Source organism: Metarhizium robertsii (assembly GCF_000187425.2).
Source record: "Metarhizium robertsii ARSEF 23 chromosome Unknown MAA_Scf_6, whole genome shotgun sequence".
Lineage (NCBI taxonomy): Eukaryota > Fungi > Ascomycota > Sordariomycetes > Hypocreales > Clavicipitaceae > Metarhizium > Metarhizium robertsii.
The window spans coordinates 1,625,185-1,652,738 of NW_011942204.1; the positions used below are offsets into that span (position 1 = coordinate 1,625,185).

The window sequence follows — 27,554 nt, forward strand, 5'->3', positions numbered from 1 at the left end:
TGGAGAATATACATGCTGTGAAACCAAAAAAAAAAAAAACGGCCCGCCCGCATGTGCAACAAAAGTCATGACGGCAGTCTACTACTACTACTGCCCGGCCTTAAGACTCTCGACATACTCGGCAAACAAGTCGTCCACCGTCTGCCCCGTCAGCTCCATCCAGAACCTCCTCTCGGCGTACTTTTCGATCCTCAGCTTCTCATTCAGCCTCGTCACAAGGCCGGCCCCGCGCGTCCGCTCCAGGTAGTCGAGGAAGTAGGCCGTGTGCTGATAGCCCGCGTCCCACCTGTCGGCGGCCTCCTTCTTCCAGTGCGGCGGCGCCAGGTCGCAGTTGAGCCGGACCCAGTCGGCGACGCCCTCGACCAGGCCGCCGGGGCAGGTGCCGAAGGCGTTCCACTGCAGGCAGTGGACGAGCTCGTGGGTGATGACGCCGGTGATTTCCTGGGCGGCGCGCTGCTTGCTCGTGCCGGCGATGTGGTTGAGCGAGAAGTGGACCTCCTTGTGGTCGTCGTCGAGCTCGGTGCCCGTTGTGTAGGCCACGCCCGGCATGTCGCGGAGGATGAGGGTGATGGAGCGGGTGGGCGGCGGCGTGGTGGTGGGCGAGGCCGGGGAGGTGTAGAGGAGGCGGAGGACGTTGCGCGCGGCAGTGGTGATGGTTTCGGCGGCGTTGACCGAGGTGAGGGCCAGGTTGGCGCCCGGGTGGGTGAGATCTCGGATCTCGAGGCGGAGCTTGGGCAGGGTGAAGTCTTTAGACTGGGCGCATGGTGGTTTCTTGGGGGTTGTGGCGGGAGTTTTAGGTGGGAATGAGGAGGGGACGGCGGATGTTTCGGGTTGCGGTTTCATTTTCGGAATGCTTGCGGTTGAGACTGACGTTGGGGTGATTGGTGGTCGGTGGGTGAGATGTCGTGATGCGTTTGTGGTGTTGTTGTTGTTGTTGTTGCTGCTGCTCCCTGGGACGGCGCTGAGCAGACGAGGTGTTCAACGTTGGCAGGCGTCGCGCAAGAGGTTTTGGCGGCTAGCAGGTATTGTCATCGTAAAAGGGCATCAATTATATATCCTTTTCCGAGTAATATATAGTTATATCCTTGCATCGTGACCATCATCATCTGCTCGTGTCTGGACGGCGGGGGCAGCGATGAATGCGGTGGTCAGGCCGTCTGTGCCCGCATGTGCACATGTCCGGTGGGCATGTCGGGAGACGCACCGGGCCCCGCAGTCAAGACCAGTTGACCAGTGCGGGCGGTTTCAGGGCGCCCGTTGGCGTCTGCAAGCTGTTCCCCTCGCTGCACAAGCGGCCTGGCTGCACTTGGGCCCTTCGCCCAGGCAACTGACTGTCAACGGCCCAGCCGATCTCGAAACATAAACATTGCATAACAACACCGCGCCATCGACGGCATCGACAGCCTCGACAACCCCTCCTCCCGTCCTCCGGCTGACTGACATACCATCATTGGAACGTATTTATGCCTCGCGCAGCTTGCTTTACCAAATCATTGTTACGCGCGCCCTGACAACGATACGAGACCTGCAGCTCCGCGCAGCCTGCATAATAAACATTATCTGGCCGCTGCTGGCGCAACTTGCTCAATGCCCTCGCCTCTGCGTCGAAATCTACCTTTGCGACTCCCACGACGCCCTCGAGTCTGACATTTTTCAGGCCAGCGCCCTCTGGGCATTGTATGTCTTTTTTTTTTCCTTCTTTTTTTTTCTAAAATTCTAAAGAAAAAACCCCCGCCCGTTGCCTTCTTTCCTCGGCCCCGTTCGCGAGACACGTTGATGAAATGACGGCTCCTACGTGGTCTGGCCGTTAAATTGGCCCCTCAGTCAAGCTACTACCAGTTCTAGTAGTTTGATTGACTCAATCTTATCAATTGCTCGAGTGCTCCGTACTTTATCCAGCCACTTTATCTGCTGAGACTAGTTGACCTCTAAGTACCTAGGTACCTACCTACTTAAGGCAGGTACATGTACTACGAGCTGGCTTCTTGTGCTCTCCTGGCAGGGCAGGCACTGGACCACTCAGGCGTCGCCCCTCCTCCAGCTCCAGCTTGTGGCCGGAATGACCTCACATTTTGCCCCAAATCTAATTTGTCCACGCCTCCCCCGTTTCTCTTCACCACGCATCATAGCTGCTCGTGTTGGGCCCCCCTTATCCCACACGCTCAGAGCTTGCCTCCAATGTAATGCTCATTCGCCACGAGATATTTCCTGAATCTGACAATTGGTTTCTGGCAGACTTGCTCATCATTCCAAGCCGTCTCTCCCCTCCCTCATCTCGTGTCCCTATCAGAAATAGGTGCCTCCCATGGCCGACAAGCTCACGGATGCGCAAGTCGCAGACCTGCTGACCATCCTGCGAAGCGACTCGTCCCTCGACGCCAAGGTCCAGTTCGTCACGGTCATCAAATCCGCCATCAAGCAGCATAACGTGCCTGAGAGCTGTGTTGCCCAGCTCTTTGACGGTCTGCGCACCGCGTCGTCTGCCCAGCATGCCGCCCTCGTCAACGCCGGCTTCACCGCTCTCAACCACCTCTTGACCCGGTTGTCGCGTCAGGACCCTAAGCTGCTCGCTCGCGAGGCTGCTCGCACACTGCCGCTGGTAATCGAGAAGCTGGGCGATCAGAAGGACAAGTACCGGAGTCTGGCGACACAGGCTCTCAACACCCTCTACGTCGCATCACCTGCTGATGCCGAGCGCTTCGTGCGCAACTCAGCCCTGGCCGGCAAGAACCCACGGGCCAAGGAGGGCGGCATGCACTGGCTTTTGCAGGTGAATACCAACTTCCCCTACCGTTGTCATCGTGCCTCACAGGGTGCATACCAGAGGTGTCGTGTCTGCCAGTCTTGCTCCGTGGAACTAACGTATCTTCTTTCCTTTTTATAGACTCATCAGGAACATGGTCTGCCTTTTCGAGGCTACGTTCCCATACTCATGGAACTTCTCGAAGATGCCGACGGCATGGTTCGAGACACTGCCAAGGCCACCGTGATTGAACTTTTCAGGTGAGCACCTGCCTTTTAGTTTCATCGTCGCCCAGTCGCAGGCATCCATTCTGACCCCCAGCATAGAACAGCCCCAAACACCGCCAAGTCAGACCTCAAGCGACAACTAAAGAACTTCAAGGTTCGTCCTGCTATTGAGCAAGCCATTGTCAAGGCCCTCGCGCCCGCAGGTGGTCGCCCGGAAACGCCAGCCGATTCCCTTCCGTCACAACTGTCGCAAACCAGCCGATCGACCCTTGTGGCCAGTGTTTCGTCTCTGGGAAGCGAACGACCCATCACTCCGATGCCCGACGCCGCCGACGCAGTCGACCCGCAGTACGTTAATACCAACCGCGAGCTGGACGACATCTTCAAGGATATGGCCTGGTTCTTCGAGGGCAAGGAGACGGAACAGAACTGGCTGAAGCGTGAACAATCCATCAACACTTTGCGGCGCCTCAACGCTGGTAATGCAGCCACCGATTTCCTGGACGTCTTTGTGAGTGGCCTCCGTGCCATGCTGGATGGTATAATCAAGACCATCAACTCACTGCGAACGAGCTTGTCCAAGGAAGGATGCGGTCTCATCCAGGAGATTGCCATCTCGCTCGGCCCGGCTATGGATCCCATGGTAGAGTTGTTGATGCAGGCTCTGGTCAAACTATCTGCGGGGACAAAGAAGATTAGCTCGCAGATGGCCAACGTGACGGTTGATACCATTATCAGCCGCGTCACCTACAATCAGCGGTTAATGCAGCACATCTGGGGTGCCAGTCAAGACAAGAACATTCAACCCAGGACCTATGCAACAGGCTGGCTAAAGACTGTACTAAAAAAAGAGGCTGGTCATAAGAGTCATATGGAGCACACGGGTGGTGTAGACTTGATGGAAAAGTGTATCCGCAAAGGCTTGGGAGATGCCAACCCTGGTGTGCGAGAAAAGACGAGATCTGCATTCTGGGCGTTTTGGGGTGTTTTCCCTGCACGTGCCGATGCGTATGTTTTCCCTTTGTCGTACAGTCGCAACAAAGGCAGCTAACAGGTTTGTAGCATCATGGCGGACCTCGACTCCACGGCTCAGAAGCTATTGAACAAGGACCCAAACAACCCGAACTCTCCTAAGAAGACGGACGCACCGGCTCGGCCTGGTCTTGGGTTATCTAAGAGTACCATGGCGTCCAGCAAACCTAGCCTCCGAGAGGCCATGATGGCCCAGAAGAAGGCTCTGGCTGCCAAGAATCTGCCAGCAAGACCTGGCTCGGCCATGGCCCATATCTCATCGCCCGTTCGGACGACATCGAACACGTCAACCCACTCTACCGCGTCCACGAAACCTGCCGCTACAAGGACCCGCCCCGAATCGACCCTGTCCGTCAACGCCGGAGGCATGTCGGTGGCTCCCATGCGGCCAACACGCCGTCGACCAGAAATGGCGGCTCGTCCCGCGACCGCTGGCCCTTACTCGGTTCGTGATCGCCCTGGCTTGGACGCTGACAGCCCCGAGAGCGTCAAATCCAAGCGCGTCACTCCCAAGGCGCCAAAGGCTGTGACTCCCAAGAAGACACTTCCAAAGACTCGCCCCGGCCATACGTCTCATGCCAGTGAATCAAGCATTCCCTCACCAACTTTCCCATCCGCACACAAGCGCATCGCTTCTCCACGGGGCAGCCCCGTGCTGCTGAAGCATTCACAAACATCGCCTGCCTCGGTCAGCAGAGCGGTTCCGGCGCGCAGCAATAGCGAGTCGATGCCCGTGCCGAACTTTGCCAGCCTGCATGTCTCGGCGCCAGAGCAAGCGGAGAAGCTCCAGGAGTCTCCGGGAATGTTGAGATCATCGCCTGCAGCGGCAGTGACTCGGGAAAGCAACTTGGGGTCTCAAGTCCAATCGCCGTCTTGTACACTCAAGGTTTATGAAGACCCGTTTACGGACAGCGCTCCGCCTGCATCGAAGCCAACTTTCAACGTTCCTGTTCTGGAGGATAAGCCAGTGAATGAAGCCGCAGGTAACTTGCCGAAGCCAAATGGCGAATCGCTGATGCCGGATACGCTAGACTCGCCAGAGAAGACTCGACAAAATTCCAGGCTTCTGGACAGCGGGATTACGAAAATTAAGAACAAGAATCTCGAAGTTCATGGCTTTCGAAAGCTGCAATCTCTCATCCGCGACAGCAAGACTGTCTTGACAGATGGGAGGTTCGAGGATCTATTGTTGGGGCTTTTCCAATACCTAGAGGACCCTCTGCCTAGCCTTCCCGCGGAGAAAGTGCAAGACGTCAAGGCCCAGATCCTGTCCACCATCAAGCTCTTACTCAAGAAGGAGCGGGACAACTTTCAACCACACGTTTCCAAGGGCCTGGAGTCTCTGCTTGAGACGCGTGGGGCTTGCGATACACGAGCTCATGTGGTCAGTGGCCTAGAGCTTTTGGCGGACGAGCTCGTCACCATCGGAGATGGTTCTGAAATTGTAGTTGTTCTCACCAAGAGACTTCAAACATGTACGGATGCTACGACGGAGGGGTGTCGTACCCTGAGTATGGGCCTACATGTCCTCAAGGAGATGCTCGATAAGCGGGCCGAGTTTGTTCCTGCAGACTGGGAACTAGTGCAGTTGACCGACTTGTCAAGTCGTTGTCTGGAGTCTGCCGACTCTGGAGTCCGCATGGACGCTGTCAAGTTCTGTGTGTCGCTGCACGATCGTGTGGGCGATGCTGGATTCTGGGGCGCATTCAAGGATATCAAGGAGGATCCGAAAAGTCTTATTACGTACTATATTGTTAAGAAGCAGCGAGAGCAAGGTTCTGTTTCTTAAGGCATCTGTTGACGATTATGTATTATTAATTACAAAAAAGTTTCTTTTGGGTTGGGCGTTGTAGGCGGCGGAAGCTGGGCGTTATTTGTACATATACATATACTCTGTTTGATAACACGCTATTGTACAAACATTAATCCACGCTTCATGTAGATGTGGTAGATTGTCACCTACTCATCCTATGGTGGCCATGTCTTGTCAAAAGACGTTGAAAGTATTCGCGTATTCCGTGTATGGAGACAAAAGGTTCGCATTACTCTGGACGTGTTAGCATGCACTAAGTGCCGTCACAAGAAGACGGTGACTAAATGGGTCATGTGCTCGTATTCCCCCCGTCTTTCTGCATGTCAAACAAGTGTCCAATTTATTCATTCGTCGCCATTCCCATCGTCTGCAAGTACGTACATACAATACATACTTATTTATACACGTGCGGTGTTCAAAGACACGGCACGTCTCGCGCTTTGGCACGCACAAAATGGGATATTCAACGTCCCAACGTTTCAAAATCTTGTATAAAATCGGCCAATGCATGCCTATGGCCTGTGCCCCGACCACCAGAGTCGTAGCGGCGTTTCATCACCACGCATGTGTAGGTGTGTGTGTAGGGTAAAAAGGAGTCTGGCAGGCGCGCACGCCACACCAAAACCCCCGCGTCCAAGTCAGAGATTAATTGATTGTTCACTACTCCGAGCAGAGCGAGGAGGGAGACTAGCCAAAAAGGCCAAAAGGCCAAAAAGGCCAAAAAGGAACACCAAGTTGCCCCGTACTGGAATCGAACCAGTGATCTTGTCATTACTAGTGACACGCTTTACCACTGAGCCAACGGGGCTATGCTTGATCTGGAATTCCACGGGCCAGAATGCAACTATCAACTCGACTCGACTGCCACCGGGCCAATAGAGAAAGTTGAATCACATTTATATACAATTTAAGCCCTGAAAGTTTAGCCATGTGTGACATCAGTAGGCGGGGCCAGCTGGCAGGTTATTTGCTAACAGCTAATAAAGTAGGCCCTTTTTTTTTACCTAATAAAAATTAAGGAGCCTACCTAGACTAATAAGGTAATATAAGGTAAATAAAAAGATATAAACTCTAGTAAAAAGTACTAATCCTTCCATAGAAATTATATAGGTCTTTTAGTACCTTTTACTCTACTTTATATATTACTTATTTTTTTATAGGCGCCTTATTAGGCCTTTAGCCCTTGTAAGCTCCGCCAGAAGTCACTAATAGCTAAACTTACAGGGGTTAGATTGTAATGATGTGACCCGGAGCAATTTCTGGCCCACCTCGCTGATGAATTTGTCATGATTACTACTCGATTGAAAATGGACAATTTCTCGTCGTAGCACACAGTTCACTGGACAAGAATGGATTGCTTCTCTACAAACTCAAATAGGGGCAGTGACTTCATGTCCCGTTAAATAAATCATTCTCTGTTCGTAGTCTTTATGACCGGCTATATATCTCGGCACAAAATACTGTCAACTGTCTATCTCTCTTCATGAACGTACCCTAACAACCTGCTTTGCACACCTCGTACCCCGAATCTTTCGCGACGTGTCTTCCGCCGACCAGCAGAAGGAATTTCGTCTCGAGACTGAGGGGCTATAGATATGAAATCGCAACATAGACCGTAACCGCAGACAAGGGAACGCGACTTCATGTACCGAGGCCGCCGAATGGAAAATGGAAGACACCGTGTCGAAACTAAGAATGAACCTTGTCGCACCTCTTCATCCATATGAGCTCTGAGAATTTGATTCAGGAGCCGGAGAGACAAAACATAAATCGCAACATGTATATATAGCAATGCAGACAATGTGGGGATGTAAAACTGCATTGGACTTTAAAGGCGGAAAGCACACGCAGAAGGGGTTTTTCCAGTAGCATGGCAGCTGGAAACGATATCAGATGCCTCCGGCGTAGTCTTCTAATTGGACGTTGACTACTAAATGATACCAAACACCAAAAGATGAACAAGTTGCATCATAAAAAACGCAAGTGAAAAAAATAAATGTCCCAGCCAACAGAGTACTTTGTAAAAACGAGCCAATGCACCCCCTACCGAACTCGAATATTGAAACGGCTATTGGAAACAGGGAGGAAGCGGATATCATCATGAAAAGGGGAGGAAAATATCAAACGCCAAGTTGTGAAAAACCCGCTCGCATTTGATGTAGAAGTAGAAAACGTGTTATGGAGAAGAACAAAAAGCCAAAGTAAATTGTGCTGGGAGCGAGCATAGAGAAGCTGAATGGTGTGCCGTTGTCCCTTTATTTGACGGATCATGTCCATCATGAATCGTCAAAGATTCTGTTGGTGTTCTCAATAACAAACTGGACCGCAATGTTCTTGGCGTGCATATCCGTCATTTCGCGTTCAATGCTCAGGTCTCGCATGATGGTCGGCGCAAACACGACGGCCAAGTTCTTTGGTGACATCTAAATGCTGTTAGATTTTGATTGCTAGATTGAAAGAACGTACACATACTAGATTCTCCGGTTCGCGCGAGGCGACGCGGTTAAGATGGAACATGAGGAATTCAAGGCAGTCGCCATGCCTTTCTGGCATTGAGGCAAAGGTCTTCCTAAGATGACTGCACCTCTCTGTCTCATCGGCAATTGCTGTGCAGTTGTCAGTATTGAGTAATATGGGAAAATTGCAATTATTTCAACGACTTACCATTCGACTCCAAAACCCTTTCATAGACATCAAATGTCAGTAGCGGAGTAGGCAATTTCCGGAAGTATTGCTTCAATACGCTGGTGACAGCAGTGATATCCAAGTCTGGGTCAGAGATGTCAAAGTTTTCATTCTTGTCAAAGCCGTCCTTGATCATGTTAACTTGGGAATTACCGCCCGTCTTGCGGTAAATGCCCTCCTGATCCATTCCCCGAAGCTCAACTTCTTCGATACAACGAGTGACTACGGCAGGGATTTGCCGGTGTTCGTATTCGGTCCGCTCGACCAGGTCCGATCCAAAGAGGATTGATGCCGGTTCCGCCGCCGCCGCCAGTGTCACGGTGTTGGACGAGGCAGACTTTGGCATTGCGTTTTTCTTGCCAAAGAAGCCAAAGCCTTGCCTGCCAGGATCCATGTGCTGCTGTTGTCTGTTCTGACCGTTGAGTCCGCTGGGAGCTGCAGACTCTACCTGTGTAACCGTCATATTGTAGGGCAGGCCAATGTTGTCTCCAACCAGTCCCTGATGCTGCATCCTCTCGCGATCGGTTTGCTGGAAGGCGACTACGGCCCTGTTCACGCCCTTTGCAACGTTCTGTGCCATTGTTTTGGAGCCCTTCTTCCAGTTAAACTTCTTGACTTGGCCCTTTCTGACTTGTACGACTGTGGGACCACTTTCAACAATCGGCTCTTCATCGCCCACCAGTGTGGTCCCTGTATTCAAGCTTGAAGTATCCAGATTGATCGACGATGCACCACCAGATTTGGTAGGACCATATATCCCTAATCCGTTTGGTGACTTGAGATCTCCAATTTGTGACTTGAAGCGCTCCTGGATTTGATGTGTGAGATCGTTATTCATGTCTGCCAATTGAGCATTCTTGGATGATAGTTGCTCGAATTCCATGAGCGCACGATCTCTGTCCGCTATGGCCTGGTTCTTCTCCTCAACCAGCTGGTCTCGCTCCTCGTGAAGCTTCTCAATGGCTTCTGACATGGTCTCCTTGACGGCATCTAACTTCTTCACAAAGTCTTTAATGGCAGAATCCTCCAGCTCTCGAGGATCGATCGGTGTCTTGGTCTCCTTAGCGCGTTCGACATAGCCGGCAAGAACCTCCAGCTGACGAATCATAATCTCAGTCTGCGTGTCAAGCACGGATACCGTCTTACGCTTTTCGACCAGCTTCCTGTTGAGGCTCTTGAGGTCCTTTTCAGTGTTGAACTGCCGCTCGAGTTCAGCCACACGCTGCTCAGAATTTCTAAGTTGACGCTTCAGCATTACAGCGTCATCGGGAGGGGTCAAGGATATGGGGCTGCTGATATCGTGGGGCATGCCGGGATGGTCATCGCCCATAGGGGTTTTGGGCCACCTCGGTGATACAGTGGCTCTGGTGGTTTCGCTGATGCTTCTGGAGTGGTTGATCCTCCCGGAATTGGGGTGACCGGCTTCCACGCTGCCAGTGCGGCCATGGCGTACGACGTTGGAAACTCGTCGCAGAATTGAGGAAGAGCCTTCATCAGTACCTAGGATTCTAGCCATGTCTTCGTCCATGCTGAAGTCCCCTCCATTGCTCCATCTGGGCAGTTTCGGGGAGTTCTTGGGTTCCGATGGATCTTTTGAGCTGCCTGAACCCTTTCTTGGTGTTTGAGCCTGTTCAGTGGGCGGCGGCGGCGGCGCGGTTCGAGGCTGTGTGTAGGAGTCGCTCAAGTTGTTTTGTTCTGACTGACCGGATCGAGAACTGCGTTGTCCGATGGCTAAGGAGACCCAACATGTCAGTAAAACTCCAACGGAGAGGGCAGTCCCCAGAGGTTATTAGCACATACAATTCATACTCGCGGACGCAGGGAGTTCCTTCCGCGTAATGGCTTTGCTAGACTCTGAACGAGAGCCACTTTTCCCACCATCTGTATCTTCAGATGTGCGAGGTTCATTAGCTTTCCTGGCCTCAGACAGGTTCGAGTGACCATCCTTTCGCACAACGCCATTCGAAGTCTTTCCGGATGAGCCTTCTTGCGGAGCAGACGAGTGGGAGCTGTTGCTGCGGGTCGACACCCCCCTTTTCTTTACCGGAGCATCCTGAAGCTTGAACTCATCGCCAGATACAGAGGCTTTTCGCTGGCCTTGTTCAGAGTTTTTGGTAAACTTGCCAGACTTGAGGCGCGCCACATCGAGATCTGAGGAGGGCTGCCGTCCCTTTTCTTGAAATGCGATGTGAGGAGTAGACGACTGCGAGTCGTCTCGCTTATCGGACCCTGACCCTTTTGAAACACCAAAGTAGTCTCTGTCCTTTCGTCTGCCGTTCTCAGCCGCATTGTCCGATGCAGATCTTGGTGTACTGGTGAGGGCCGGGCTGGGATCGAGGGCCACGGGTATGAAGAAGCTTTCGGGACCCTCTTCGGGCCCGGAGTTGGGACTCTGATAAATGGTGGAGTTGCGATTCTTTCGGTAGGTAGTGGCGGGCAGGCCCAGTCCTTCAGGCTTGCTAGTGGTCTCTGATCTCTCCGGCGAGCGAGAAGGTCTTGAGCTGCCCCGTGACGAAGATTCGTTGTGTCTATGAGTACCGCGAGGGCGTGGGGAGAGTTCGGTTGGCGTGTCGGAATCCGGATCGACACGATCATTTGAGAAGGCGTTTGGAGGAATCGCGCTGGGTGGAAGAGCGGGAAGGGACTTTTCGGTTATCATGGGGGAGTTTTCCTTATCCCTAGATTTGGCAGCAGAGGCTGCCTTTGATTTCTTTCTCCGCCTGGCCATGAGAGTCTCATGGCAACCCATGCAGAAAATGCCTTGTGAAGTCCTTGCATATCGCAGATTTTCAATTTTCCTCTTGCAGTTACGACATCGAAAGCAGGTGGCGCAAAATGCTTGGTCTCCGGTCAAGATAGCAAGGTCCTCTATCTTGTTGCCACAAGCACTACAGCTGTAGGTGCAGTTATTGCAAATGAGTGAACCGTCGCCAAGGAGCAGAAGGTTGGCGTCTGAGTCGAGGAGAGTGCCACAGGTATGGCAGCGAAAACAGTCCAGATGCCATCGATTTCCGGCTAGAGGTTGAGCAACCATCAGCACCAGCCTGGCCAGTCATAATCAGGAATATCAAATATGACGCCCGGAGCAGGAAGCGACCGACACCAAATCGAGGAGCGGAAGGGGGGGAGGGAGTCAAGTGTAACCAAGGTTCACAGCATGTTTTGGGGCTATATTGCATGGCAAACATACCTAACTCGAAGGCCTTGCCTTCCTCCAGAATCTACACCACAAGAAGCATTTGTCAGTATCGGGCTGCCGACAGAACGTTGACTGACTGTACGGGAGCAATTTGGCGGGGGCAAACTAGGTCCAAGGGCACATACCTCTCCGCAGCCCTTGCAAGGGAAAACATCGTCATTGTCCAGAGGACTTTCGATATATTCATCCACTATAGCAGTCATGGCAAAAGAATGCGGCACACACGGCCGGTCTGCGCCAAAAAGAAAGGCCGGCTACGATATATATCGAATGTCGAAAGGTGATCGGCAGAGGTGGGCTCGTGGAACGGGTTCGTGGAGAGGACGATAAAGGTCAGCCTGTCATGGACTCGACGGCAGAGAGGATTGGCTCTACAGAGCAGTCACGTCGCAGTCGATGATCGGCGGCCTAAGAGCAATAATGATTGTGAAGACGAGGGACGACAAATGCATGAAGAACGTGGAAGAGGGGAGCAGAAGAAGGAAGTCTCGGGCTGGTGATTGTGCAAGGATGCGGCGCCGCCAGAAGTCTTCGATATTACCATAGGCCTTGCGCAAGCACAAGCACAAGAACAGGGGGGGGAGAAGAAGGATTGAGAATGGCCGGGAAGAGAGTGGCGTTGCCAGGGGTTCACAGTCAATTGGAAAAGAAAAAAGGGTGGTGGAGGGCCTGGCACCTCCGGCGCTGGCTCAGTGCTACCTCTAAGTACTAAGGTAAGTACGGAGGGAGAGTGGTCGTGGGCAGACGTGGGCGTAGCTGTCATGTACCCCGTATTACGGGCGAGTCGAGTGCTCCCTGGGTATAGAGTACATAGTATTTATGTGATGTCTGGTGCTTGGTCTTTATCGAAGATCTGCTGGCTCAAGGCCAACGAATGAGTCGATGCAAGGAAAGACTTGCGCAGCAGCAACAAAAAAAAAAAATGAAGAGTACGCAATACCTCAATGTAGAATGAGTTATTACCAGGCACATCAAGCAAGGCGGGCTGGGGGGTTCTGAAGTTGGGGTGAGACGGATGATTTCAGCGTGCATGTGTGTTGGAAGGGACCGTCGTCAGCAAGGGGACTCGAGGTCGGTGGAAACAATGGATCGAGGCAGGCACTACCGACATTTGGACGGCACCAAGGACTCGAGTGCCACGCTGTACTCAAGTATGCCAAATACTCTGAGGACAGATGATATGGACACTGCCTAGGTGCTCAGCCAACGTGAAAGCAACAGCTGCGGATACTACGTGCCAATAGTACCTAGGACCTAACACATATTGACATGTTCGAATGTCGATTTACCTTGTACCAAACCAGGAGGAGCCTCAGCTGCCAAGTTGTAAGTCGACGACGCCATGTTGAAATCAACTCTGAATATGGAACAGGGAAACAGAGGGCCAAGGACGAAGCCACCACCGGCAACAAAGCGTCAATACTAAACACAAATGCATATGCATGTACGCCGCGAGCATCCCGCCAATTGCAGCTGTATCAAAGCGTTCGTTTACGGTTGCTGGGCGAGGCCGAGGGCACGAGGGCACCTGACCTACCGTCGAGACTCGTATACCTGGTACATACATTCGCACCTCCAGATGTCCACCCAGCATGCTCAAGTGACGTCCGCGCGCCAAGACCAGTCAACACTTGAGCACTTTCTGAGCCTTGAACCTTGAAGAAGTTGAAGAAGACGGGACGTTGTCGTGCTTCAGATGCCGCTGCCCAGTGCAGTCTGCAGCCCATGCATGTGTGCTCCTCGCGCCGGCTCCATCACTAAGTTCAATGTTGATCCTGGTACCTGACGTCCGGTGCAAACGCCAGCCTGGCCCCTGCTCCGCCCTGCCCTGCCCTTGCCCTGCCCTGCCGGGCTCAATGGCCCAGACGCCCGCAACCGAACCTGATTGGGGCCCTGAGATATTAGCTCGGCCTGTTGACCGCAACCTGAGCCTGGGAACAGACACTAGAAAGAGACTCTCGAGGTCGCCAACAAACATCTGGCACTGGCGGTCATGATGCCACTGTTCGACTTGGGGTCGAGCCGGCCGAATCAGCCGACCCAGCTGAAGCATCTAAAACACGTTCAAACATCCACACACAACATATCAGGCGAGCGTTGCCACAGCACAAGGCGTCGTCATGTCATGTTGATTAAACGGCACGGCACTCTGTCAGCCTCAACGCAGCCATCTCGAGCTCGTGGGCGCGTTTTAAGCTTGAATCGTGCGCTTGTTGAGCGGCATCATGTTGGGCCCTTATCATGGCCGAAGCACACAAACCCAACCCTCCTCTCCCCAGTTGTGATCAATTTACTCCGTAGTCATCATCGTCATCATTTCGCTCCGCCGGCTGGTCTACTTGTTTTCCATTCCAAAGCCTCTGGAAAAATACGACTGACGAACCAAGTACTATGCAGTAATGGAGGCTGCATCCGCCGAAGGGATGAAACAGATGGGCACTTGTCATGGCTACATGATGCAATAGTACTAAGAGCAATGGGAGTCCCTTGCTCACGCCCCAGTATTCGTCCGTAAAGTAAACCCTTGTCTTCCTTGGCAGCCTACTCACCGTCCTTGAAGAACCTGTGATTCAAGCCATGTCGAGACAAGATCTGGCGGCCGCCTCGTGCCCTTTGTCTCGGCATGCAGGTTGGTCCGGAGTAGACATCCTTTGTTCCTGCTCAACCATAGCATAGCCATCGTGTACATATAATACATGGATTGCCAAATGCTCAAAACAGCGTAATAGCTGCTAGGTGTCTGAGGCTGTAGATGATCAACAACGAGCGTGTAATGGGCTGACAACCTAGCCAGGCACTCAGTACAACATACTTCTTAATCTGCCACCCGCTCTATGGAAAGAGTTAAAAGCTCACGACAGCAGCCAGCCATATACCGCCTAGGTCGGCTCTAGACACTGGCGTCTGATCTACCCTGCCTAGGCATGAATAGGCCGAGACAAATGGTATCTTTTCAGAAGGGAATTATCTCTCGTAACGTTTGCATACTTGTAAGATGCCATTTCTCGCAGATTCTTCATGTCTAGGCAGGGTGGGATCAGAGACCAGTGTCCAGGGCCTATGACCGTCTAGGCAGGATATGGCTGTAAGTTGGATGGCAGCATGGGCTTCTGAATCTTTCCATTTTGTTCTCGTCGTCTAAAGGGAGAAGAAAAGAGAAGGGGGGGGGGGCCTCGTGCAGAGTAGTAATGCCACTCGGTTCACAAACAACCCCGTGCCATGCGCGTTCGCACGCAGTCTGCGACACCCGACGACTCCATGACACGGCTGTTGTCCTCGCGCCAAAAGGTGGAACAAAGTGGCGTGGGTTGTGGAGGCGGATAAGGGGTATTCTGACACCACTTTGCCTGTGAACGAACCAGCCGGGCGGATGACATGGTGATAGTAGTGCTGACACCTACAACATGCACAGCGCCGGCATTGCGGGCGTTCACTTACAAACAGTCGAATGAAGGTGGAATGGTCCGGGTCCTCCTCGGTACGCCATGCCGTGTTGTAGACCGGAGAAGAGAAAGAGGGAGTACGTACGGAGCAGTGTCTGCAATCCTTGATTGATGTTTCGAGAAACCGCGCATATTAAAGGGAGGGGGAGGCCAGATGTTGCTTTTGTAAGGAGTGGAGTCACATGATTCCAACCCGGTCCGGCCAACACAGCTGGGATTTGCAGCCCCTTATAACGGGCCACACTTCGTTCATCGTCATTCCCGTCGCAACAATTACACGTCGACATGCATTCGGTTGGTATTGACGGTATTAGCTCGGCTGCCAGGAGGATGGATAAACAAGCGTTGGGGGCCAAAAGGCTCCCACATGGTTCGTCGGTGGTCCACGGCTGTAAAGACGCCCAAGTGCCCGTGTCTGGAGGCAAAGTACGGAGTACTGGTCTGTTTTGTTTCCAAGCAGTCGTCAGCCGCATGCCAACAACTCGTTCCTTGTCTCCCAGCCCATCCAAACAATATTGATGCGGGTTGCCCAACTCGTTCTGACGCGCGCATAGGCAGCAAGGAAGCCCAAACAGCTAGCTGATACTGTAGATAATGGCTCCCAACACTAGCATTGATTCCTGTTCGCCAGGCACACTGCGCAATTATAAGCGTGCCGGCAGAACCCAGAACCCAGTGCCCATGCCACGCCATGGGTGCGGTGCCGCTAGGCTCTAGCAGCCGCAGGATGGACATGGAGATGCTTAGCCAGGGGTAAAAGCAGCCATCGGCCGGGGGGGTTGACATGTGGACATGTGGACATCTGGATATCCATCCCAACGCCCACATTTCCCATGACAAACAAAGACATGCGACATGGTTTTTGGCATGGCCGCATCGGCTGCTCCACTTGGGGTTGTGTTTCATCTTGGTGGGCCCGCAAAGGCGAAACAGGGAGCGACGTCTTGCCCTCGTATCGTCAAGCGCACATCAACCACGGAAACATGGGTCATCGACTCGTCGGTGCCGTCACGAGCAGCACCAAGCTTTTTGTCATTGCTGGCAGGCTGTTTCGTCTTGTCGGCTCATTCGACCAACGCCCGTTGACACCCGCCGTCGCCAGCCTTTCCTACTACGGCACCACCAACGAGGCTGCCGATCTTGTCCAGGATGGCCACAGCATGAACAAGCTTTCCATGGTAGTGCTGCGACGATGTTTATTAATTCGTTTTTTCTTTGGATCTTCTGCCGTGTGGGTGATGGGCAATGTCGACCCCGTCGGGCAAATGAAATGGGTTGTCGTGCTGCAGGATAGCGACATGCCTTGACCGACGTTGATACCTGAGCAAACGGTAGCTCGGTATGTTCCGCAACAGCTCGCAGTGACCCTCGGCGGTTCGATTGAACGGGTTGGTACTAGTGCGGTCGATTGCAGATACGCATGTACAATGAAGCATCACGGACAGAAACCAGATTTGACCTCGGAAATCGGTCAACGAACCAGACCTGCGCGAGTTGTGGTTCGCCAACCAGAGCATGAACTGTCTGGTGGTAGTTGGACAAAACCTCCGGTGGTATCCATTATTTTACCTCCGCACGGCAGTTATGCAAAGCAATCATACAAGATTTATCCGACACACTTGTGTTCCATGACCGCCATGCGTGGCATTACCAACCTCACACTGAACGCGGTTTTGAGTCACATGTCCGTCCTTCGACCTCGGAACCACACCAAAGGAACTTGATTATTGCTACACCAGACATGCAATGCGGCGAGTAGGATTTAGTATTGCTCTCAAGGACAATGCTAGTCAGAGACCACAAGGCCAGCCCGACCCCTACACGGAAACGTAAGCTACCTTGACCCGAGGTCCAAGAGAACACCAGTATGAAACCAAGTCCCTTGATCACATATCGGCCAGCCGAGGAACATCAGACGCCATGCCAATCTTGGCTTCCAGTGCATATGTACACTATTTGCACAGACATGCATCCAATGTGCGGTGGTGCGTTCCCGTCCGCTCCATCTGCCCATGTACTGTACACACAGACAGTGATGTGAGATGATCTGCCCTCGAGATACGCAGTTCCCGGCGCTGCGACTAGCCCATGGATTGAGACGAACTCTCCGACAAGGTACAAGGGAATTTGTAACGTGCTGGTCGATGATCATATCGTCATTGTATGTACTTGCACATGCCTCGTATCATGTCGTATGGCATACCCAGCGGGCACCCCAAGCATCGCGACCGACCACCTCGCGCTCCTGCGCCAATATAAGCACTTCTATATTAGGAACAAGCCCGTTCGGACGCAGCCTCGAATTGCCAATGGCGATGGCTTCGGTTGCAACCCTCCGTCTTCCCGGAGGCCATCATCCGTTGACTAAAGTGTGCGTGCGTAGTTTGCGGCAGGCCAATATTCGCTGTTTCAGCATTCATCAGCCACACCGGCAGAGCCTCGATGGCACATGCTCTGCTCGGATCCCTGTTTTCAAAACAAATGACGCGTTTGACTATTGGACAGATCAAATTAATGTGATTCATTTCGAACCTTAAATTGTATGTATGTATGTATCTTGGGCATGGCCGACGGAATCACTGTTTTCTACGGCAAAAGTCCACCTATCGGATGTCAGGTGTTTGCTAATATCTTTTGGGGTTTCGTTGGACGTACCACTTCATATACCTACCTAGGTATATACGTACTTTGGCACGCGCGAATTGGTTATATAGTTGCCGCGCCTTGAGCAGGAGGCCGAAACTATATAGCCCTGACAAAAGGAGAACGAGGGTAGTAGAGTGGACAACTAAAGGTGATTTCTCGAGCCTAGAATAGCGTGTGAAAAGAATATGGAGATGCTTGATGGTAGCAAGTCATCAGAAAGGATGTGATAGTGATGCACACGTAGAAAAGAATTATTGGTCGTCTTTACATCCACAACCCGATCTCCCCATGATATCGTCATGTAAATGTGTGAGGACGGGCCATCGAGGTGGTTGATATCAAGTTTGTAGAAGCGATACATTAAATACCCGCTAGGTCGACTAATACTCTGGTCAACACATCAGTGGAAATCGCAACCACACTTTTTGCAAGATTGAGGGAATCCCTCAAATATTCGTGAATAATGTATTTTGCCTGTAGAATACAGGCAAAAGAAGTAACAATGGATATCATCACAGCATTGACCAATTCAAAATCAAGCTCGTTGCCAAGTCCACGAATGCAGTTTCCGGCCCTTCTCAACATCTTGATTCACTTCTCCATAATCCTCTTCACTTTATCGAGTAATATCGTACTCTCCCTACCCAACTTCTTCTTCCCATCCCTCCCGATGGTCTTTGCCATGGCCTTCTTAAACCGCTCCCTCTCTGCGAGCCTTCTTTCCCTCTCCTCTCTCCTCTGCTGAATCTCCAGAGCCCTCTGCTCGGATTCCTTTTTGCGCTCCTCTGCCTTTTTGAGCTGCTTGTCGTAGTAACCTGGCCGTCGGGTGCGTCGTCTCATGCCATCGCTGGTGGGATCTGCGGACGCGCCGGTGTCGGCGCCTGCTTGTGCCTTGTCCTCATCCTTGAGCATGAGCTCTCGCGTCGGATGCATTTTCTCTTGTCCTTCTTCCTGCGACTTGGGGGCCTGATCTTGTGAATTTACGCCATCATCGTTGTCATCCTTCTGCTGCTCGCGGGCCTTAATCTTGGCGTATTCTTTCTTGACTTTGGCTTTTTGAATGAGATCCTTCTTTATTTTTGTTACTATAAGTCGGGTTTAGTGTGTGAGTCTTTAGGATCAAGGTGAGGCTGAGATTTCTTATTTGAGGAGGGTGGTATATTTCAAACCTTTTCTTCGCCATGGTCCATCTGGCAAATTATCTGGCCCTACTCTAAAGCCGCGTTTGGGTTTCTTGGCCTCTAATGAGGGATCTCCCGATTCAAGAGGTCTCTTGGGAGCCATTTTGGCGTACAAGACACGTTGCACGGATTGCGCGGATGTGTCGCTCTTACGATGGTGACTTTCTCATGGATGGTTATCGAGTGTGAAGTTTGTTCAGGAGCCTGGCAAGAGTCGGTGGCAGCGACCGAAGTGGGGACCCGGAAGTTGAATGCAGGGCCCGCATTGGACCAGCACTGCTAATGTCGACTGCGTACTTAAGTAGCATGAACATGTGCGCAGGCACTTACACGTACACGACTGCAATACATGTAAGGGAACAATGAACAATACAGGCATGTCACTGGTGCAGGCATGGCAAAATAAACCCGTCTGGTCTTCAAGGCAAGCATGCCTAGGTAGTCACTTAGAAGAAAAAGATTCCTTGGACAGAAACAGGCGGGCGCATATGCACATGAACGCATGCAGTAGGAAGGAGCACGCAGTCACTTGAGCACAATTGCAGGGTTCAATGTCCAAATCAACCAGTTGACGTCTAGTTTCAATGTTAGTGTTTGGGCCCCAACGCAGGAGACCACTGTGCCGAGTCACAGGCTACCCTGGGCGGTCGGCACCCCACTGTCGCCGCCCTTGCGCACTGTATTGTATCACTCACCTAACCAAACATCAATTGATCGGGACGCTAAAGAGGGTCAACTACCAACATTGAACATTGAACATTGAAATGGAGCCAGGCAGTCCATATAAATCGGCGTTTGGGGTTCCCTGCTCAATGTTGCCGCAGTAGTCGCCGCCATCCAGCCACGGGTGGCCACGGAAGGAGAAGGCGCAAACCACTGACGGCGCCCAAAGTGGTTCTTGCCGTTGCAATGGGCAGCGCCTACTGCATCGCTTGCTGCGCCGTCTTGGCTACCATTATGCACGGCGGCATATATGTAATATCTATACCTACCACGTAACAAGGTACTTTATGTAGGGCGGCATGGCGTCGGCGCGTGGTGCAAAGACGGGACAATGTTCAAGTCGAGCCGAGTTGGCCAGACATCTGGGTTCCGGACGACAGACAGACTGCCAGGCTGGCCATGTTGGATGTCGGTTGATGCAGGTGGGGCGATTGAGCAGTTCCAGTCCTAAACTTCGTTAGCCCATGACCGCCACCAACTCTAGATTGCTGAATCGACCGCATGACGACGTCTGGCCTTGTCCACTGGCAGAAGATTGACCACTCCAGGTCCCTCTTTGGGCTCTAGACGCTTGAAGCTTGACGCTTAACATGCTCATGTCTGTTTATTGAACGCCTGACCCCGTCCGTTATTGTCCCACCGCTCTCGGCCTGGCCATGATTCACCGCCTGTCGTCACCCGGCCGTCCATCAATGTTCTTTATCTTTAATCCCGTGTCAGTGTCGGCGCTCGCAACAGTAGCTCGTAAGCTCGTCCGGTTATTACCCATCTTCCGGCCTGTTACAAATACTCGATTGGAACTTGCATCTTGTCACCCTTGACCACCTTTTGCCCTCGGATCCCGCCGGCAACTGAAACCGTCTTGTTGGCTCGTGTGCCCATGGCCATTGTCCCTTCCGCCTCCAATCTATACGGTACATTGTGGTCGGCAACTTGATATCACTGCTTATTCGTCTCCGAAGGCTTCCTTGTTCAGCAGCGTCCTTGTCGTGGGAATTGTAGGCGGTGTATTGTCGTCAAACCCTCCGTTTTGTGCAGTTATATATTGGAGAACCACAGCCCAGTTCTGAGCTGTGGTTCTTCCGTTTCGAATTCAACATGCCTATTTTCCAGGACGACCTCGAACCCGACCGCCATCGTCATCTCGGCCGACCGAGCCCGCTACAACGAGAACCTACGTCTTCGGTCCTGAGACGTCTTTCCGAAGAGAGCTTACCCACGGAGCTGTGTGAAGGGCCGGTCCCTAATGATCCAACACGACCAACGACACCGAGGATAGACGAGGAGGCTGCCATTTCTTGCCGAGCTGAGCTGATTGAAAGGCTGAAGAGGGGAGAGAGCCCGACTTGGATCCCAAACCGCCATGTAAGTTGTTGACTGTATGGCACTTTCACAATCAAGACGTAAATCTAACCTATGCCCCCGTGATAGCTTGAATCCATCCTCCAACGTCGCGATAGCCCTACTAACATACGTACTTCGCCCGAGTCACCGAAACTCTTACCTCCGGTCCAGATCACCCCCGAGAAAGTCGACCCTGGGACCGAGAATGCTGTACAAGATAGGCTGCAGGACGGCTTGAACATCGAAAGACCAAGGTCGGCCCTTCACAGCGGGGATTTTACACATGACCAAGCGGAACAGGACAGACCATCGAGTATTCTAAACCGGCAGCGAGTCGAGAGCCAGCTGGCCTCGGAATCATCCTGGATTGCAACTTCACCGCCCCGGGATTTCACACCATTCAACTTTGAGCGGAGGATCCCGTTCCAGAGTGATGCTGGCAGTTTCAGGTCTGTCACTGCGTCGCCGCTATCGGCATCTCTTTCGTCGAGCTTCGCCTACCACCCGCCTACGAGTCCGCTAGTACAATCAGAAAGTAATGATGAGTTGGATTTCTCCATGGCCCCAAGGAGCCTCGATGTGCCGTCTAGGGAGTTAAATCGGAGACTCTCTGCACTCAACTCGGCCGGTTCGTCACCGTTTACCTCGCCTTCTCCACTGGGTGGTTCAAGGTTATCTTTTGGCCGACGAGATGGTTCACTGCCTTGGCAGGCCCATCAGCCTCGAAGATCTTTGACTTCCACTCCTACTTTCGCTTTACATGGAACGCCCCCCCAGACATCGGCAGTATTCCGTGCAAGACGACCCTCTTTCGGGCCGGATTCGTCACCAATCCAGCATGCATCCATGGTTGGCTCATACGAAGAAAGCATTCTACGTGGTCGAATGTCCACAACGCCGTCAAAGCCTTTTGATTTCACTGCTCAGATTGGAGTTCTCGGCAAGGGGAGATGCAAATCCTGCCTCCGCTGTCCACCACACGTTTCGCTTCCCTTCGCTGCTGTATACTACAGCTACAGTAATACGGCTCATGGTAGATCTCGGTCTGACGATGGGCCAAGCCCGTACGTTGGTCAGATTGATCTGGAAAATGGTTTACCTAATTCAGAAGAGGAGTCAAGGTCTAAGAGAAAAGCGCATGGCCGGTATTTGGACCGACAGCCCACCAACAATCAGTCTGTCGATACCCTGATGCCTGATTTCGAGCTTGACCATGATCGACCGGGAACATCTCGGCCAAGGCGTCGTACGGGCTCCTCAAAGGCTCCTCCAGGGGGCAGTTACCGTATTCCAGAAAAGGGGCAGATCCAAATCATCATCAAGAACCAAAACAAAACGGCTGTCAAATTATTCTTGGTCCCGTATGACTTGACTGGCATGGAACCCGGTACCAAGACATTTGTCCGGCAGCGTAGTTACTCTGCCGGACCTATCATAGACCATGTTCCCAATCTCAGCGAAACGGATGCGCAGAGTCGCCCCATGCTCAGATATCTTGTTCATTTGCATATTTGCTGCCCTTCCAAGAGCCGATTTTACTTGTACAAAAGTATTCGCGTCGTATTTGCCAACAGGGTGCCTGAAGGGAAAGAAAAGCTCCGGAATGAAACCACATGGCCAGAGCCCAGGTTTACACCATATAAACCTATCAGAGTTATGCATCCACCACTTAACATGTCTTCCGGGCCAGGCTCCATGTTAGTAGCAGACAAGGCCTTCCGACGCCGGAGTCTGGGAATTACTTTCGGCGGAGCCTCGTCTCGAGCATTCGATATGGTCGACGGCTTTGACTCTAGTGGTGGCGGAAACACCCTGCCCATCGAGCCCATCCCCTTTCGGCTACCCTCTCAAGGTCGAGGAGACAGCGACACGAGCAACTCGGCCAGCAACCCAGCGGCTGGGCCACGCTCGCCGGAATCTTCTCAGGCAAGCCGCCCATCTACCAAGGACTCAGCAGGACTGGGTGTCTGGGATGGTAGTGGTGACGACACTGGTTCACCGTACGAGAAGCTAAGTAGGGGAGATTTCGGCTACGGAGGCTCCCCATTCCTCGGCTTCTTCGGCAACGGGTCCCCGGGCGGAACAGAAGGCTTATTATCGCAACGACTTCGTTCGCTGGGCGTAAACAGGCCGCAGCCGCCAGAATCAGCCGAGGACTTGGCATGATGCTTGGGCGTCATCAAATTTATCTATAATCATAGGAGTATCATGAAGTCAGCTTGGGCACTTTGTATTTTGGAAACCAAAAAAAGGAATGGCGAATGAGCACTTGGCGGGGGATTACGTACATATCTTCATTATAGACAGCTTTAGCGGGACTTGTTGGGCTTTGGACCGGGCGGGAAACCCCTTTTGAAAAGTTTGAATACAGCGCGCCCCAGGGCACACATTAGGATAGGATACCTTTAGTATATGCGTACGTAAATGCAAATAGTTACATGGACATTGAGTGTCACCACTAGCGCCATATAGCTGCCAGACCGGTCCGTCAATGGAAGCATTCATCATGGCAAGTGCTTCTGCAGGTGTTGCCATGTTCTGCATTATGTATTGAGTCAGTCCCCTCTGCTGTGGTTACTACTAATGTACATTGGTTTACTTTTATACACGGATAATATACAACACGCCCACAAGACCATATCGCTACCTAGGTACTTGGGCAGATGTAGATGATTCCCCTCTATTGGCCGCAAGCTCCTCCTTCAACACGGCATCCAAGGTCTTCAAATCACCAGTCTTGAAGGCCTTTGTCAAAACCTCGCCCTGCGTCTTGGACCGTCCTACAACGACATGAAACGGAGACCGGACTACTTTGCGCGTCTTTTGTTTTTCTAGCCGCAACTGCTTTTCGAGAGCCTTTCTCATTGCTTTCAATTCATCTTGGGACAGTGGGCTCAGCATCTCTTTTATAGCCTTTGTCATGCTCTGCTTCCTGGGGAGCACCCACGTGGCAGGTAGGTGTTCGTAGTCTGTGGTGATGAAGGCGTGGTGTAGCATGGGGTGACGGCGTTCGATTTCCTTGAGCTTGGAAGATATGCTACCGGACCAGGCGGCGAGTTTGCGGAGCTTGAGCCATTCCTTTTGGAGGCTGAAGACGGTGGCTTTGGAGGCTGCGAGGACACGGGTATTCTTCATGTCTCGTCGTTCTTGGAGGGACTTGGTAGCCGGCATCCAACCTCGCCAGCGGCTCATGAGGTAATCCTCACACCAGTCCATTGCGCGCTCCCATAGGCCCATTTCGGCTAGGTAGCGGATACAGAGGTTCCAGTTTGTTCTCGTGAGTTTGAAGCCGGCGCTTGTGAGTTGTTCAACTGTGTTGAGGAGACCAGGTCCATCGTTGACCTCTCGGTAGGCCTTGGCAACAACGTTGAGCGGTCGTGCAAGATCATATTGAAGGGCAGGATAGATGGCGCCCTCGGGAGTCTTGCCACTGGCTAGAGCGGCATCTAACGTATGCCGCCACATATTATGAACTTGGTCGCGTCTCCCCTCCTTAAGATAGCCCAGCATCAAGGCAGAAGCAATGTTGGGAGGAAAGTAGTTCTGTTTCTTGAGATCAGGAAACACGTCGAGGTATGCCGTCACCAGCCGCTCAACAGCCACGAAATCCCTGAGTTCTACGAGTAGCACGATTGCTCGACCAATCTCGTTGGTTTGCTTCTTCAACTCAACAGGCCCAGATAGTGTATCCCATGATGGTACATCTGGGCATCCGCTCGGTACTGTGGTCTTTGTGGGTTGAAGCATCGAGTACAGGCGCTCCACGAGATCTTTGGCCAACGCTCTCGTGTTCTGCGCTGACGGACCTCGACGGAACGCAGCCTCAAGAAGAGACACATGCGCACTGAGAGGCATGGTGAAGCCAGCAGACCGCATGTGCGATAAAATTGTCTCCGCTAAATCCAGTTGACCCGTACGAACGGCACCAGTCATGACCACTGCAAAGTGCTCTGGACCAAGAGGAAAGAGGCTATTATCGCAGGCATTTCGAAGCAGCCGATATGCCTGTTGGACTTGGTTGACTTGGACCAGAGCCTGAAGGAGATACTGGTGGGTTTGGCGATCCCACTCCAAACCATACTTTGTCATGGACTGTAAAATGCTGTAGCATTTGTTCAGTTTGCCTCGCAGGCCATTGAAGTAAATCAGTTGGTTCCAAACAGCCGTGCTGCTTAAATTGCGCTCGGCAAACTCGGCACAAATTTTCTCGGCATCTACGAAGCGATCGTTGTGACAGTAAACCAGGACCAAAGCCATTGCCATCTCTCTTGATATCTGTACACCGGCTTTCTGGGACTGATTGTAGAAGTCCAATGTAGTTGCGAGGTCTCCTTTCTTGGCTGCCATTGCCATGACTTGTGCATAGGTGAAGGAGTCCGGCTGGTGGACTCTCTTGATCTCTTCGAAGCATTGAAGGACACGAGCGTGATCGTTCGTCTTTGAATAGCATTTGAGAAGCATGTTCCATGTATCGATATCGGGCTTTACCCCGTACTGGTCAGTCATAATTCGAAGCTCGCGTTCGGCTCCCGCAACATCGCCAAGCTGTGCATACACGTTCATAGGACCTCGAAAAGCTTGAGGTGTCTTCGGAGCTTCCGGGAAGAGATTCGTGTACCTTGCCCACAGATCTTTGACGGCTGGGACATCCCCCGTGGTGGAATAAAATTGTAAAAACTTCTCATATCCCCACTGATCAAGATCACCCCAGGCTTGGTGCCAGTCGGAATAGATTTGTGCCAAGCCAGCCGCATCTGCCGGATAATAAAAGTTGAACATTTGTCGTAGTAACAAACGAGGTGGTTTCGCGTGGTACATCGTGCGGTATTGCCGATAAATCTCAGGGAGCATAGCCAGGCTTGCTCTGGTTTCAAGCCCATCGTTCCACCGCCTTAGCATACGAAGGAGATATGACCTATATAACGTCTCGTCGTTCCATATTTGAAGAATCGTCTTTGCCTCTCGGGGCGGACATGGCTGTCGTAAAACTTGTTGTGCCAACCAGCGACGGAGCGCCCGAAGCCCCTGGCGTGTATCCTCGTATAGATGAATTGCTTTGACGGGATCAGCTGCTTCGACTGCCAGGTAATGTTCAAACGAAAAGTATAGTTTAGCCAAGTCGGGAACCAATTTTAGCAATGGTAGGTCGGCGTAAATAGACGAGGTTGCCATGTTACTTCTCGTGAAATGTGAATTATAGTCTAGCCACACCTTGAGAGCAATTGGCCACTCTTTGTTGATAATGGCATATTCCAAGATGGATTTGAATCCTGCTCCGGAAGACTTTGTCGCAAGTCCAGTATTGAATACGTCGATCGCTGCTGTCCTATCTCCAGCATGAAGATACAGTAAAACACCTGCAGCTTGCAGTTTTTCGTCCCACAGTTCGACGGGTATTTGTCGAAGGATTGAGATGGCTCGACCCATCTCTACAGAGCCATGGGACGCAGACAGATATATGACGACTAATGCCCGTAAATCTTGTTTCTGGCTTTCATCCAACCTACAATATAGATCCCATACATCATGATAGTTCTCCTCGTCCGGTCTGCTGAGCAAGTCTTTTAGAGTTTCGGTGTGTGCCTTGCGGCTCGACCGTGAAGTGTCGTTCGCTTTGGCGGATTCTCGCCGAGAGCCGTGGCTCATAGACTGTATTTTTTCTCCGGGTGTATCCGAGATCTGGGTACGGACTGCGCCTGAGCCAGCCCGTGGCATATATTCCCCAGGTTGGTCGGCCACCTGGCCGAGACCCTCGCTGCAACGAAACAATGCAACACCTGTGTCCACCTCTGTAGCAACCATTGATGAAAATGTTCTTCTCTTTGATGCTCCTGTAGGCTTATTTTCGTTTTGAGTTCGCGGGAGCGACGGGTATAGACGCCTTAGATAGGCATATGTCCCGCTCGGGTACAGAAAGTCAAGAAGAAATGTCGACGCCAAGAGCCCGGCCTGCAAAGGTTGAGTAGATGGATCAACAGTCTCATGTTCTTCGGAGGCGCCTCTGATTGGAGCAGGCCAAATACTGAATAGCTCAATTGCAGAGGCGCCATGCTGCCAAAACCCCGTATGGAGCTGCCTGCACCGTCTCGAGGCTCGAGCCGGCTTAGAAAAAACGCGCTGGAGATTGCATGATTCCAGGCTGGCGGCTGTTCTTTCTAGCATCGGGCCTCGTATGGGCAGCTCACTGCACGAGTTACCAACACCTACGCCCAAGCTGATAATAGTACGGTTGGCATACGTGCGGTGAGAGGGACTGTCGGGGTTGAGAAGCGGTTGAAGTTCCGAGGCGCAGGGTTGATATCGTCAAGCGGAAACGGCGGTCGTTGGCAAAAGTAATCAGCGACCAAGAGACTATCCAATCATCCAAGTGAGAGTATATGCTAGCCAAGTCTCATGTAGCGTAGCAATACAGCGCCCTGTATATGCGGCAGCTGCAAAGATGGTAAGATGAGTGCTGCAAGACAACCGGATTCGATATGGAGAATCGTAAGATCAAAAAAGTTGTCGGGCTTGGAATA

The 27,554-nt window shown here is 52.2% G+C and overlaps 7 protein-coding genes across 7 annotated transcripts; 3 read left to right on the forward strand and 4 right to left on the reverse strand.

Moving 5' to 3' along the window:
* Positions 1 to 87: 87 nt before the first annotated feature.
* MAA_06352 (plant Basic Secretory protein) lies at positions 88 to 843 on the reverse strand (the record flags this gene model as incomplete). The annotated part of the gene is made up of 1 exon (XM_007824350.1): positions 88 to 843. The coding sequence occupies one exon, from the start codon at positions 841 to 843 to the stop codon at positions 88 to 90; it is 756 nt and encodes a 251-aa protein (XP_007822541.1).
* A 1,462-nt stretch (positions 844 to 2,305) lies between these two features.
* Positions 2,306 to 5,791, forward strand: MAA_06351 (HEAT repeat containing protein; the record flags this gene model as incomplete). The annotated part of the gene is made up of 4 exons (XM_007824349.1): positions 2,306 to 2,770; positions 2,885 to 3,003; positions 3,070 to 3,978; positions 4,033 to 5,791. 4 exons carry the CDS (start codon positions 2,306 to 2,308, stop codon positions 5,789 to 5,791), a joined length of 3,252 nt encoding a protein of 1,083 aa, XP_007822540.1.
* Positions 5,792 to 8,091: 2,300 nt separating this feature from the next.
* On the reverse strand, positions 8,092 to 11,902 carry MAA_06350 (RhoGAP domain-containing protein; the record flags this gene model as incomplete). Its single annotated transcript, XM_007824348.2, has 6 exons — positions 8,092 to 8,238; positions 8,288 to 8,421; positions 8,480 to 10,231; positions 10,301 to 11,515; positions 11,691 to 11,721; positions 11,825 to 11,902. 6 exons carry the CDS (start codon positions 11,900 to 11,902, stop codon positions 8,092 to 8,094), a joined length of 3,357 nt encoding a protein of 1,118 aa, XP_007822539.2.
* A 4,223-nt stretch (positions 11,903 to 16,125) lies between these two features.
* Positions 16,126 to 16,449, forward strand: MAA_11344 (Esterase/lipase; the record flags this gene model as incomplete). Its single annotated transcript, XM_011413332.1, has 1 exon — positions 16,126 to 16,449. The coding sequence occupies one exon, from the start codon at positions 16,126 to 16,128 to the stop codon at positions 16,447 to 16,449; it is 324 nt and encodes a 107-aa protein (XP_011411634.1).
* Positions 16,450 to 18,379: 1,930 nt separating this feature from the next.
* Positions 18,380 to 19,072, reverse strand: MAA_06349 (uncharacterized protein; the record flags this gene model as incomplete). Its single annotated transcript, XM_007824347.1, has 2 exons — positions 18,380 to 18,873; positions 18,958 to 19,072. 2 exons carry the CDS (start codon positions 19,070 to 19,072, stop codon positions 18,380 to 18,382), a joined length of 609 nt encoding a protein of 202 aa, XP_007822538.1.
* Positions 19,073 to 20,790: 1,718 nt separating this feature from the next.
* Positions 20,791 to 23,202, forward strand: MAA_06348 (succinate dehydrogenase; the record flags this gene model as incomplete). The annotated part of the gene is made up of 2 exons (XM_007824346.1): positions 20,791 to 21,057; positions 21,124 to 23,202. 2 exons carry the CDS (start codon positions 20,791 to 20,793, stop codon positions 23,200 to 23,202), a joined length of 2,346 nt encoding a protein of 781 aa, XP_007822537.1.
* Positions 23,203 to 23,679: 477 nt separating this feature from the next.
* On the reverse strand, positions 23,680 to 26,838 carry MAA_06347 (Tetratricopeptide-like helical; the record flags this gene model as incomplete). The annotated part of the gene is made up of 1 exon (XM_007824345.1): positions 23,680 to 26,838. One exon carries the CDS (start codon positions 26,836 to 26,838, stop codon positions 23,680 to 23,682), a length of 3,159 nt encoding a protein of 1,052 aa, XP_007822536.1.
* Positions 26,839 to 27,554: the final 716 nt, after the last annotated feature.